General features: G+C 45.4%; 1 protein-coding gene across 1 annotated transcript in view; it reads right to left on the bottom strand.

The window, feature by feature from the left end:
* Positions 1-10,831, bottom strand: part of LOC117039804 (transmembrane protein FAM155B-like) — a 97,599-nt gene extending 86,768 nt beyond the window's left edge. The window contains exons 1-2 of the mRNA XM_033137001.1: positions 10,620-10,831; positions 9,639-10,251 (exon numbers count right to left, since the gene is read on the bottom strand). Coding sequence (XP_032992892.1) covers positions 9,639-10,251; positions 10,620-10,831 — 825 coding nt within the window. The remainder of the gene's footprint in view (positions 1-9,638; positions 10,252-10,619) is intronic.
* Between the last annotated feature and the right edge of the window lie 3,648 nt (positions 10,832-14,479).

The raw sequence follows: 14,479 nt of genomic DNA on the forward strand, positions 1-14,479 counted from the left end.
GGCACTCCCATTTCTTTAAGAACTTGCCATAGTTTGCTGTGGTCGACACAGTCAAATGCTTTTGCGTAGTCAATGAAGCAGAAGTAGATGTTTTTCTGGAACTCTCTAGCTTTCTCCATAATCCAGCGGATGTTTGCAATTTGGTCTCTGGTTCCTCTGCCCCTTCAAAATCCAGCTTGCACTTCTGGGAGTTCTCAGTCCACATACTGCTTGAGCCTGCCTTGTAGAATTTTAAGCATAACCTTGCTAGTGTGTGAAATGAGCGCAATTGTGCAGTAGTTGGTGCATTCTTTGGCACTGCCCTTCTTTGGGATTGGGATGTAGACTGATCTTCTCCAGTCCTCTGGCCACTGCTGAGTTTTCCAAACTTGCTGGCATATTGAGTGTAGCACCTTAACAGCATCGTCCTTTAAAATTTTAAATAATTCAGCTGGAATATCATCACATACACTGGCCTTGTTATTAGCAGTGCTTTCTAAGGCCCATTTGACTTCACTCTCTAGGATGTCTGGCTCAAGGTCAGCAACCACACTACCTAAGGTGTACGAGACCTCCATATCTGTCTGGTATAATTCCTCTGTGTATTCTTGCCACCTCTTCTTGATGTCTTCTGCTTCTGTTAGGTCCTTCCCACTTTTGTCCTTTATTATGGTAATCTTTGGACGAAATGTTCCTTTCATATCTCCAATTTTCTTGAACAGATCTCTGGTTTTTCCCATTCTGTTGTTTTCCTCCATTTCTTTGCATTGCTCGTTTAAGAAGGCCCTCTTGTCTCTCTTTGCTATTTTTTTGGAAATCTGCATTCAGTTTCCTGTATCTTTCACGATCTCCCTCGCATTTTGCTTGCCTTCTCTCCCCCGCTATTTGTAAGGCCTCATTGGACAGCCACTTTGCTTTCTTGCATTTCCTTTTCATTGGGATGGTTTTCATTGCTGCCTCCTGTATAATGTTACGAGCCTCCATCCATAGTTCTTCAGGCACTCTATCCACCAAATCTAAATCCTTAAACCTGTTCCTCACTTCCACTGTGTATTCATAAGGGATTTGATTTAGATTGTATCTTACTGGCCCAGTGGTTTTTCCTACTTTCTTCAGTTTAAGCTGGAATTTTGCTATAAGAAGCTGATGGTCTGAGCCACAGTCAGCCAGTTGTTCCTTTTTTCTCTTGACTCCCTACTTTAGCATTCCAATCCCCTATAATGAGAAGAACATCCTTCATTTGGTGTCATTTCTAGAAGGTGTTGTAAGTCTTCACAGAACTGATCAATTTCAGTTTCTTCAGCACCGGCAGTTGTTGCATAAACATGGATTACTGTGATGTTAAAAGGTCTGCCTTGGATTCGTATCGAGAGCATTCTATAATTTTTGAGATTGCATCCCAGTACAGCTTTCGCCACTCTCTTATTGACTATGAGGGCCACTCCATTTCTTTTACAGGATTCTTGCCCACAGTAGTAGATATGATAGTCATCCGAACTGAATTCGCCCAGTTCAATGTAATGATAGATATTGTTAAATGTTTAGTGTAAAGATATATATTGTTATCAATATAATGATAGATATTGTTTTAAAAAATGGATGCAGCTCCCTCTGGCATGGAATGCAGGAGGCAGGTAGGCACTGTTGTGATATTATGACATGACGAGCTGCGAATGCTGCAGCAAGGTCACAAGACTCAAGAGTCATGTTTCCTCTCTGTGGGAATTACACTGGGCATACCAGCTCCCACACATGTGATGTCATTGTAATTTACTATTGTATTCCCTTACTTTCTGTTTTGCATCGGAGATGAAGGTCGCATTTACAGACAGCTCTGAAATAATGAGCTGCTGCGCAGAGGCATACTCTGCTCTTTATCTACAATAAAGTAGATCTTAGCCAAATGGCTGATGTGTGTTGTTTTCAAGCTGGGAACAACCGCATATTACATTGTGCCCCTGGACTCCAGAAGCCAGAGGGCACAGAAGCTTCGTCCGTCTTCAGTCTCTCAACTTGCCCCCGCGGGAAGTTTTCATAACAGGCACTGGGTGCAAAAGTACTTTGCCTGCTGATAATCATCAATTCAGTCCACTAATGATAGAGAATAGAGAAGAGTCAGCTCTAAGTTTCCCTCTTGCAAAATAGAGCTTTCCTCCCTCTTTCCTTCCCCCCTCCCATTTTTACACACATATACATATATACATAATTTAAACTAACATTTCAGGAAGGTTTATTACTGAGGTATTTGAAGTGCATGTGATTGCTCTCCTTCCCAGGCTGAGAAAAAACAATAGCGAAAACAGGATATCTATTGGAACAGTGTGATTTTTGCAACTGCTGTTGAAGTTGTAAAACAATAAATTGGACGGAGCAATGAAGAAATTCGGAAACAACAATGGGATATTAGCTCCGCCCAAGGCACGATGGAGAGCAGCAACGGCTAGGAATTGATAGACATAACATTTTACAAGGACAGGAAGTAACCCCACGGACAGAATAATTATCACCCACAGGAAGAATAAGGAATGCTTCACCTATGGATTTATAAATCTGCGGAAGGAAGCATGAAATGCTCCAAAAACTCCTGGTAGATGGCTGCATTGACCCTGGACTTAATGAAGCACAGTGGACCAACACCAGCAGATGACATGGCTCCCCAAATCAACACAGACTGTGGAAACTTCACTGGACTTCAAGCATCTGGCATTGTGTGCCTCCCCATTCTTCCTCCAGACTCTGGGTCCTTGGTTTCCAAATGAGATGCAAAAGTTGCTCTCATCAGAAAAGAGGACAACTGAGCAACAGACCAGTTCTTTTTTTCTGTAGCCCAGGTAAGACGCTTCTGACGTTGTTTCTTGTTCAGGAGTGGCTTGACAAGAGGAATACGACATCTGAAGCCCATCTCCAGGAACCGTCTGTGTGTGGTGGCTCTGGATGCACTAACTCCAGCCTCAGTCCACTCCTTGTGAAAGTCCCCAACACATTTGAATGGTCCTTTCCTGACAATCCTCTCCAGGCTGCAGTCATCCCTGCTGCTTGTGCACCTTTTTCTTCCACATTTTCCCCTTCCGCATAACGTTCCATTAATGTGCTTTGATACAGCACTTTGGGAACATCCAACTTCTTCCGCAATTACCTTTTGAGGCTTTCCCTCCTTATGGAGGGTTTCAATGATGGTTTTCTGCACAGCTGTCAGGTCAGCAGCCTTCCCCATGATTGTGATTCCTACTGACCCAGACTGGGAGACCATTTAAAGGCTCAGGAACCCTTTGCAGGTGTTATGGATTGAGTAGCTACTGCACCTTTTCACTATATTCTAATTTTCTGAGATTGTGAATTTGGCGTTTTCATCAGCTGTACGCCACAATCATCACAATTATGACAAATAAAGGCTTGACATCTCTCGGTTTGCATGTCATGAGATTCTATCTCATATGTTAGTTTCACCTTTTAAGTTGAATTCCTGAAATAAATGAACTTTTCCACGATATTCTAATTTTTCGAGTATCACCTGTAAGTTACTTTTGGAATGGCATACGAAAGATGAAGAAGTAAAATCTATAATGATACATTGGGCAAAGGATATTGGTTATAATATACAGTTAGAAGATTGGGTAAGATTGTGGAAAGATGGAATAAACTTTACCACATGCAGGTCGCTTAAAGAAAATATAATGAAAATGATGTGTAGATGGTATTTAACACCAGTGAAATTAGCAAAAATGTATAGAACAAATAATAGATGTTGGAAATGTAAAGAAAAAGAAGGTACCTTTTACCATATGTGGTGGGTTTGTAAGGAGGTCTTCTGGGAAATGATATATAATGAACTTTTTAAAATGTTAAAATATATGTTTACAAAAAAAAAAAAAAACAGAAGCCTTCCTGCTAGGTATAGTAGGTAGAGAAATACATAAACAGGATAAAACTTTGTTTCTATAGGCAACAACTGCAGCGAGAATGTTACTAGCCCGAAGATGGAAACAAGAAGATTTACCAATGAAAGAAGAGTGGCAGATGAAATTATTGAACTATGCTGAATTGGCAAAACTGATGGGAAAAATTTGGAACCAGCAGGATCAGACTTTTCTGAAAGACTGGATTTTTTTTTGTTATACTTAAAGGAAAATTGTAAACAATTAACATCGCTAGTAGGGTTACAAAAAGTTTTGTAAGGTTAAAACTATCACTTACTATCCATTATATTTAATTTAGTATTTACACAAGATTATGATTTAATAGTATTAAGAAATATAGGAAAATGCAGTACCCAGAGAACAGGTTTAAAAGCCATCAATCGGGAAGGGGGGAAGTCACAGGCTTGGGGAGCCAAATGTTTTATTTACTTTCGTATACTATGATGCTATGTATGGAAATATATGTAAAAACCAATAAAATTATTATATAAAAAAGAGAAAATCCTTACAACAGCCAGGAAAGGAAGGGGGAGGACATGGTGCTTTGTGCTTTCATATGGTTTTCAAATGGTCTCCTTTCTTCTTGTCCTCCCCTGCAAAATGAAAGAGACGTGTGTAGCCACTGCTGTTATTCTGTTTGTTACTTCGGAAGAGGGAGGAGGCTTTTGATTTATGCTCAACAAGGAATTTAACAAGGTTTTACTATGCCCTCCCTCCTTGACCGAGGCTGAATGGACTTTATTTAAAATTATTCCTGGACTGGACTAGTAGTGCTGTTGGTGCAATGAAAAAAGAATTAAAGGCTGAATTTGAAGAAAAAGAAAAAGAAAAGAGAAAGAGGCTGAAAAAGAAAAGAGGCTGAATTTGAGAAAATATATTCTTTTTAAATGTGTACTGAGGAAGAACTCCAGAACAGAATTTTAATGGTGGAGTTTAGATATGCATTCTGTGAGTTGTTTATGGCCGCAGCTTGTACGCTAGTTGGTAAACAGTGGAAGGAATGGAATGTGACCTTGTACCATCCAGATAAACCCTTCAAAAAACTGAACAATGGAAGATAGTAATGAACTCTCCCAGCACACCAGCTCCAGAACAACAATGTGTATGAAGGACTACACACGTGAAATAGATTACTTATTTATAAGATGTAACAGAGGTGCTGTTTGTAAGATGAAAAAAGAGACCAGCTGGAAGAATGGTTTAAGATGTTAAGATGGCGGCACACATAGACGCTGCGACTCAGTGCTCTCCCTTTTCCCCCCAGCGTTTATCAGCAGCCAGCAGGACAAGTATCCTGAAGCTGTGCACATCATTGCTGGGGATTTCAACCATGCTGAACTTAAAACTGTGCTCCTGATGTTCAATCAGCATGTGAAATGTGCCACGAGAGGGGACAAGACACTGGACAAGGTCTATTCGAATATAAAATATGGTTATAGGGCTTTACAGCTCCCACATTTGGGCCAGTCCGACCATATGACTCTGTTCCTTGTACCAGCATATACCCCCCTCAGAAAACGGGCTCTCACTATAACAAGGACTGTTAAAATCTGGACTGAAGGTGCTATTCACCAGCTGCAGGACTGTTTTGAGAGAACCAATTGGGATATTTTCGATCATTCAGACCTGGAGGTGAATACGGAGGCAGTTCTGTGCTATATCAATCACTGCACAGATACTGTCACAGTAAATAAATCCATCCAGGTTTATCCCAATCAGAAACCCTGGATGAATAGAGAAGTCCAGTGCCTGTTGCAGGAAAGGAACAGGGCTTTCAGGTCGGGCGAGGTGCAGCTCTACAATGCGGCAAGAGCAAACTTGAAGAGAGGCATTCGACGGGCAAAGCTGGATTATAGGCAGAGCATTGAGGATAACTTTAGTAGTAATAACACGAGGCAGGTGTGGCAGGGGATACAGCATATTACCAACTACAAACTGAACCTTGGTGCTGTCGACAGTGACCCATCGCTGGCGGAGGAGCTTAATCTCTTCTTTACTCACTGTGAGAGGGAGCCACCGGAGACAGCTGTATTACAGCCACCAGCCCATAGTGGCCCCTCATTCACTGTAGAGGAGCATGAGGTGAGACAGGTTTTGAGGATGGTGGATCCGAGGAAGGCTGCTGGACCTGATGGCATCACTGGAAGGGTGTTGAGGGGCTGTGCGGATCAGCTGGCGAGGGTCTCTACTAAGATCTTCAACAAGTCTTTACACCAGTCTATTGTCCCACCCAGCCTGAAGTCATCAACTATTGTTCCTCTGCCTAAAAAAACAACAATTAGTAGTTTGAATGACTACAGACCAGTTGCACTGACTCCAATTATCATGAAGTGTTTTGAGAAACTGGTACGCAGTCACAGTCAAATTATTTCCTGTCTTCCATCGACTTTTGACAGCTACCAGTTTGCATACATGGCAAATAGATCCACAGAAGATGCTATCACTACCTCTCCCCATGCTGCTCTGTCCCATCTGGAGCAGCCGGGGAGTTATGCAAGGCTGCTGTTCATGGATTTCAGCTCTGCTTTTAACACTATCCTCCTCCATAGACTGGTGTCCAAGCTAGAGGCGATTGGACTTTCTAACTCCATTTGTCTCTGGGTTTTGAACTTTTTGTCAGATCATTTTCAGAGGGTTAGAATAGGGTCACATATGTCCACAGCCCTTAGCCTTAACACCGGTTCACCACAGGGTTGTGTGTTGAGCCCCCTGCTCTATACCCTCTATACGTATGACTGCACAGCCATCTATTCCAGGTGGAGAGGATGGCAGTATTCAAGTTTTTGGGAGTGATTATCGAGCAGGGTATGACTTGGAGCACAAATACTACTGCTCTGGTAAAGAAGGCCCAGCAGAGAATTTATTTCCTCAGACTTTTAAAGAACAATCTGAGTGAGAGACTGCTGGTGTCCTACCAAGGCTCCATAGAGAGCATTCTTACATACTGTATTTGTGCTTGGTTTTCCAGCTGCACAGCCATGGAGAGGCAGGTACTACAGGTGGTCATAACCACAGCCCGAAATATTATTGGTCACCCTCTCCCATCTTTGGAAGAACTATACAGTTCCCGTTGCCTTAAAAAAGTAAACAATATTTTACAGGATCCATCTCATCCGGGATATAGTCTTTTTGCACCACTGCCTTCAGGCAAGAGATATAGAACAATTAGATCAAAAACAAATAGATTGAAGAATAGTTTCTACACAAGAGCTATAACCATCTTAAATGCTGTAACCAGATAATATGACCTTGGAGAGTTGTGATGGATGTGTAGGTATGTGCATGTGTGGCAGACAATGTGTTTTCTTTTTTTTCCTTTTTTTGCTGTTTTTGTTTTGTTTTTATGGGATGGCATCCAATTTCGTTGCACTTGTACAACGTTGTACTTGTACTTGTACAATGACAATAAAGAAATTTTATCTTAACAGCAAATGAAGGATGTCAACCGGACTCTAAATAAGAAATGATGCGGCTATGTGAGGAAATGATGATGATCATATGTTCGGAAGAGGAGCGAGAAACCTGGTTTTAAGAAATTGTATTAAATTAATTTAGTTTGATTTGTAACCATTTGGAAAATTAATTTTAAAAATGGGGGAGGGGATTAAGCAAGGTGGAACAGGTAACCTGAGACATAACGTACTGGACTAAGAGTCCAACACACACACCAGTATTTATCAATATTGTTACAAAAGTCAGGTGCCTCCCCCTCTCTCTGCTGAGTGGTGCCAAGAGCCCATGTGGTTCCCAGCACTCAACCAGGGTCTGTGGTCCTTTGGAGAATTGAGACATGGTGGAGACTGTTGTAGCTTTAAGAAATATGGTTTATTCACCTACTTGCACCTTCAGTCTGCATGGAGTCCAGATTTTACAGCATGGTCATTTCAAGAGGGGCTTGCTCCCCACAGCAGTGCAGCCCTATAGTCAAAACCATCTCTCTAAGCCAGCTCTGTAGTCAGCCTGTCCAAAGATGGATCCCAGATCTTCCTCCTCCCAGCAACCCTTGCTCAAACCTCTGTTTTCCTGTCACCTCACACCCAGTTACCCTGGCAACCTTCCAAACCCATTCCCTGTTCACACCTCAGGGCAAGGAGGAAGGGTGGTTCTTTTACATTGCTAATGTCCCTCAATGACGCTCTATTGTTCATTCATGGTCCTAGCTTAGCCAGGTCTTTTTGCATAGGCTAGCCCAGGAATTCCTCTGCAGGTTATATTTCTCCCTTCACATCCCAAATAATCAAAATTCTAACATTTATTAATTTCTAGGGTTTAGGGGTCCCCCTAGTCTATAACAGTAGGCCTACTTATGATGGCAGCTATTGCTAAGACTGAGCCCCATTTATGTTTTTGGTGTCCAAATAACAATTACTATTAAAAATGTGATATTAAAAATGTGTCACTGATGTGAATTGTGTATTAATTCATTATTATTATTATTTTTTAAAAGGTTACTGTAATTGGTAAAATGGGTGACTGAATTGTAAATTGTGACAATATACACTTCTTTTTGCTTTGTAATCTTGCAAAAAATAAAATAAAAACGGAGACTAGACATTCCGTTGTTGTACCAATAACTCAGGATTAAGGAGTCATTTGGCGAGTAGCTTACCGTAAATATCTGAGTTTCTAACACTGCTTGAATCTTCCAACAAGGACAAAGGGGAGCACTTTCCAACTTGCTGTACTTATCTCAGTTTTTATCAGGTTGGTTTGAAATTTAGCAGGTTCCTAGACCTCATGAAGTAGACAAATTCCCACCAAGCTACATGATACGAGCGCAACAGGCATCATTTTTATAAGTAACAGAATTTTGAAACCTATAACAGGAAGTTTAAAAGAGGATTGATCCAGCAGAACTCTTCTGATATTATGCAACCTCCAGGTCCAGAGGCAGTCTATCTCAATTTCTAATCTCTTATGGGTATCTGGCAACTGTGAGGACAGGATTGACCTCATCCAACAGGCTGCAGAATCAGGCCAATGGTTCATAGCCCTCTCTTCCATGAATTTGTCTAATCCTCTTTTAAAGTCATCCAAGTCAATGGCCATCATTGCCTCCTGTGGGAATAAGTTCCATAGTGTGTAACAATGTGCTCCAGAGGACAAGTGAACTTTGAGAGCTAGTTTCCAGCAACTAGTATGCAGAAGCATCAGTTCATCCAACCGTGGAGGCAGAGCATAGCCATTGTGGCTAGTAGCTATGTATAGCCTTTCTCCATCATAGGCTCCATGGCAACTCCCCACCCGCCCTGCCCAACAATTCATTGACTGTTCAGGGTGGTGAGATATCAGGCTGTCCTCTGCTTTCCCTCCCTTTATAAAACCAACGTTCCTGCTGTGCTTCCACCTGCATTGCAGAGGACTGGACTAGGTGACCGTTGCAACTTTACAGTTCTATGATTCTATACCTAGATTTGAGCCATGTTACAGAGCAATTTACTCCGAATGAGTAAGGTGGGCAGGTGTGAGCAAGCAAACCCAAGGGAAAACAAGTCATTTGTGTAGTGTAATGGTTAAGAGTGGCAGACTAAGGAGACCTGGATTTGAATCCCCACTTGGCCATGAAGCTCAATGCTTGTAACCTTGGATGGTCAGTCATACACCCTCTCAGCCTAAGACTACCTAACAGGACTGTTGTAAGGATTAAATGAGAAGTATGCACACCACATTGAGCTCCTTGGAAGAAAGGTAGGATATAATGGCAATTAGTGATAGTGATAGCGATAGTGATAATAACCCTACCTTACACTCCCTTAGGCAGGAGCACACAGAGTAGTCCTTAAACTGCAGATACTTCTCCAGCAGCTCTTCAAACTCATAGTATTTTTCCTGAGCGTGTTGGTCTAGCCTCTGGTAGGCCTCCAGGCAGCCGCTGCAGGCCTCCCCGCGACGCGCTCCGCCCGCCGCCACGTCAGCCAGCAGGCTCCGGAGACTGCAGTCCAGGCTCTCCGGGTCGGCCATGCCCAGCAGCAGGTCCCAGACGGTGTAGGCCTCGCAGAACGGGAGCCGCAGCACCCGGAAGTGCCGCTCCAGGAAGGCCAGCTGCGACGGTGAGGCCTCCGCACGCGCTGCAGGGAAGGCGACCCCGGGCGGTCCTTGCAGGAGGTGCCGTTGGCTGCAGGCCGAACTCAAGTTCAGACAGGGCCGAGCCGTCGGGGCCTGGCCATCGTCACTGCCCATCACTGCGACTTCTGGCCAGGAGACGCTCCTATCTTGGGCTCCGAGCTGGGCCCCAGCGGCGATGGCGCAGAGCCAGAGGCTGTCGGAAAGAAGGACTGTGAAGAAAAGGAACGAGGCCAGCGACAGGCGCCATTTCTGGGGCCGCTCAGAGTCGGCGCAAGGCTTGTCGGGCGGGCTGGAGGGGGGGGCGGGGGTGAGGGCTCTGGAAGGCGGTGCCGCCGGTCATATTTTTGGAAGGGGGGGCGAGGGAGGGGCTCCTTCTCCTCCTCCTGACTCCTCTTCGCGCCCCCTCCCGGCAATGTCACCGGTCTCCTCCTCCTCCGCAGCATGGTGGCTCGGCGACGACGGGCGGCGGCGGCGGCAGAAGCATCTTCAGACACAAGGAGACGCGCGGCGGCGGCGGCGGCGCCCCCTGTCCGCCGCCGATCCCCGCCCCGATGGTGCCCCCAGCCTTTCCCTGCTGTTGCCGCTGGGCTGCTGCTGCTAAGGGCTCCCGCCGAGCAGTGCATGATGCTGTGTCGCCACCGCCGGGAAGCCCTTCACCATGGCCGGCACCGGGTTGTCGGCATCCCATAGCCAGCCACCTGGCAGCAGTCCTCTTCTTCATCTCCGTCTGTCACCGCTCGGCCCACCACATCCCCATCCTGGCCGGCCAACTCTCTCTCAATCGACCACTTCGCCTTCGCTGGTTTCTTTCCCGGCCGGCCGCGCAGCGGCGCGGAAGTCTGGCGCAGGGTGGAGCGCAGCTTGCTCATTGCTCGTTCGCTCACTCTCCCCACACTCCGCGAGAGGCGGATTTAGGGGAGCGCAACCGATTTGGTCGCACCGGTCAATTGTACAACTATTATGTAGAATTGGAGGTGGGGATAGCTGCCGAATTGGCGCTGCTAAAATTTGAGGTCACAAGGTCTGCCACTCTCCCCGTTGCTCACCTTCTTCTGAGAACACCTTGCGGAATTGAGCCGGGGCGGGGACTGGCGCATGAGCTCTGCTCACGGAGGTGGTGCTGAAAGGACAGCTCTGGGCAGCCCTCGACCAAGGCAGCGGCGGTGCGCTGCTACTGCTGCATTGCCTCAATGCGGAACAGGGTAAAACGCGGATCTACATGGATCCTCCACTTTTTTAAAAAATAGCCTAACTCCAACAAATCCAGTGTCAAATCACATCTGGATGCCACGCCTACAGACTGGACTATAAAAAACGTGGATCCAACACTTTGCCACGCTGCAGCACCACAAAGACATGGCTCCATGGCATGGATCCTCATGAATTCATATGATTTTTATATTGAAACAAAATAAAACCACCATGATACTCTAGACCACATCTTAGTTTGTAGGCAGCACCAAAAAAATAACGCATCCACTGTTTCATGCGGCCGCAATGGCGCAAAAACATGGTTAAAAAATGGATCCTCATGGATCGTCATGATTTTTGCACTAGATCAACCCAAAGTCACCATCAGATCACATTTCATGCCCATGGGCACAGCATGCACCACAAAAACCACACATCCACGGCTTCCTGGCGACACCATGGCCCAAAAACATGGTTTTGAAGCACAGATCCTCATGGATCCTCACGCTTTTTGCATTAGGCCACCCCTAACTCACCGTCAAATCACACATCATAGCCAGGGGCACAGCCTGCACCACAAAAATCTTGGATCCACGGCATCGTGGTGATACCGTGGCCCAAAAACGTGGTTTCGGAGCACGGATCCTCATGGATCCTCATGGTTTTTGCATTGGGGAACCCCAAATTCACCCTTTTATGAAGAGTTTGGATTTGATATCCCGCTTTTCACTACCCGAAGGAGTCTCAAAGCGGCTCACATTCTCCTTTCCCTTCCTCCCCCACAACAAACACTCTGTGAGGTGAGTGGGGCTGAGAGACTTCAGAGAAGTGTGACTAGCCCAAGGTCACCCAGCAGCTGCATGTGGAGGAGTGGAGACGCGAACCCGGTTCCCCAGATAACGAGTCTACCGCTCTTAACCACTACACCACACTGGCTATTCAAATATCTTGTACATAACCACAGATCTGACCACAAAAATCATGGATCTACTGCTTCATGGTGCCGGCCAGATGCTACCCTGGATATATTGGCCAATTTTTAGGTGGGTGTGCTGGGATGGAGGAAACGGAGTCGGCTGAATCTCAATCCATTAAAGATGGGGGTCCAGTGGCTGGGCCAGAATGATTTCGGTTCAGTTTGCCAGCTGCCAGCTCTTGATGGTGCACAATAGTCACCTGTACCCGCCATCAGGAGTCTGGGTGTGATCCTGGACGCTTCTGTCTCTATGGAGGCACTGGTCACAAATGTAGCCAAACTGGCATTTTTTAACCTATGCCAGGTTAGGAAATTGGTACCGTACCTGTCCCTTTCCAACATAGCCATGGTGATCCATGCAGCGGTCACCTGCAGACTAGACTACTTAAACGTGCTCTACGCGTGAGCCGGGGAGGGTGGGGTATAGATAGACTAGATAGATAGATAGATAGATAGATAGATAGATAGATAGATATGCAGGGCTACCCTTGAGACTGCTCCAGAAACTCCAAATGGTCTAAAATGCAGATGCATGAGTTCTTACTGGGACTTTGTGGAGAGCCCACATTCAGTTGGTGGTTCATCAGCTGGATTGGTTCCAGGTGGAGTATCAAATCAGCTTCAAGGTTTTGGTGCTAAACTTTAAAGCCCTTAACAGTCTGTGACTTTTCTTATTTGTGGGAATTATCTTCCAATACACCCCCCAAAGAGCGTGATGCTCATTTAACAGCAACCTACTAGTGGTCCCTGGCCCAAAACATATCCAACTGTCCTCAATGAGCATTTTTGGTGGAATGCTTTGTCTAATGAGACCAGGGCTCAGCGCAATCTATCTCAGTTCTCTCACTCGCTGGATCATCACCTTGTCGTGGTGAGCGGGCTTGCACATTCCTATGACCCTTGTGAGTGAAGCCGTCGGGAATCTCATACTCCCAGCAGGGTCACCCAAGGCGGTAAGGTCAAAGGGAAGGAGCTAAACAAAGAATGATCCAAGAAGTCCTCAATGGCAGAACAGGCGGGTGATAACAAGCGGTATGTTACAACGGCTGTGATGGCAGATGAAGGCTGCAGCAGATAGGATCTACCAGTTCACCGTGACTACTCATGCCATCAGAACAGAGCCCTACTGCGAAGACTGTGCTTTGGTCAGCGTGCACTGATCTACACACATAAAACAAATTCACCCACAGGCATTTTCAAAAAACCCAACCCAAACCCCCAAAGTCCCTTGGCAAATGGTAACAGGGGCAGGATCGTGAAATCTGGAAGCCCCTAGTCATGAACTGGCACATGGCCGGTGGATACAGATTCAGTCATTCTGACTCAAGGAACGAGGCAGTTGAGCAGTTCGGCAGCTGTATCCATGACTGAGCAGTCCTTTTTAAGATCCACTCTGCTCACCCTGAAAAGGGGGAGGGGCTACAAAAGGTGCCCTAAACATAGTCTGCCTGCCCTTTTCCCTGACTGGATTACTGCACCCAGTGGGGTCACCACCCAGTGGTCGTAAAAGACAATTCAACTTTGGAACATGGAATATATGGACTTTGTCAGATAATACAGATAGCGAGCGTCCTGAATGCAGAACTGCCATCATTGCAAGAGAGCTGTGACGTTTTAACATCAATATTGCAGCGCTTCAAGAGACTCGAAGAGCAGGCGAGGGACAGCTGAAGAAAAAGGAGGCTACACATTCTTCTGGAAAGGTCTATCTGAACAAGAACATTGAATACATGGGGTAGGCTTCACTACCAAAAACGACCTTGTGAAGCTCCTGTCAGAAGTCCCTACCGGCATTAAGGAGCAACTCTAAACCCTTCAAATAAAGCTCACCAAAAGCCAACAGGCTACTATTATAAGCACTTATGCACCAACACTGGATGCTGATGAAGACATTAAAGAAAAATTTTACACTCAGATGGATACCGTCCTATCAGAGATGCCTAAGGAAGATAAAATTATCCTCCTGGGTGATTTTAATGCAAGAGTTGGGCGAGATTTCGATCTGTGGCCTGGGACTATTGGGAAAGAAGGAGTTGGCAACAGCAACCAGAATGGAATCTTACTTTTTACGATATGTGCAGCGCACAACCTTGTTATTACCAACACACCCTTTCGACAAAAATTTGTTTAAAAAACTTCATGGATGCATCCTCGGTCAAACCACTGGCACCTCTTAGACTATGTTATTGTCTGTGCTAAAGATCGCCGTGATGTGCTCCGACGACAACTGCTGGACAGATCACCAGCTAATACGCTCCATGATGGCTATCAAGATTATACCTCAACACAGGCTTCAAGGAAGGAAACCAAGGCGCAAAATGAACATTCAAGCCCTTCAAGATCCCATTTA

This window comes from Lacerta agilis, chromosome W (genome assembly GCF_009819535.1).
Source record: "Lacerta agilis isolate rLacAgi1 chromosome W, rLacAgi1.pri, whole genome shotgun sequence".
Lineage (NCBI taxonomy): Eukaryota > Metazoa > Chordata > Lepidosauria > Squamata > Lacertidae > Lacerta > Lacerta agilis.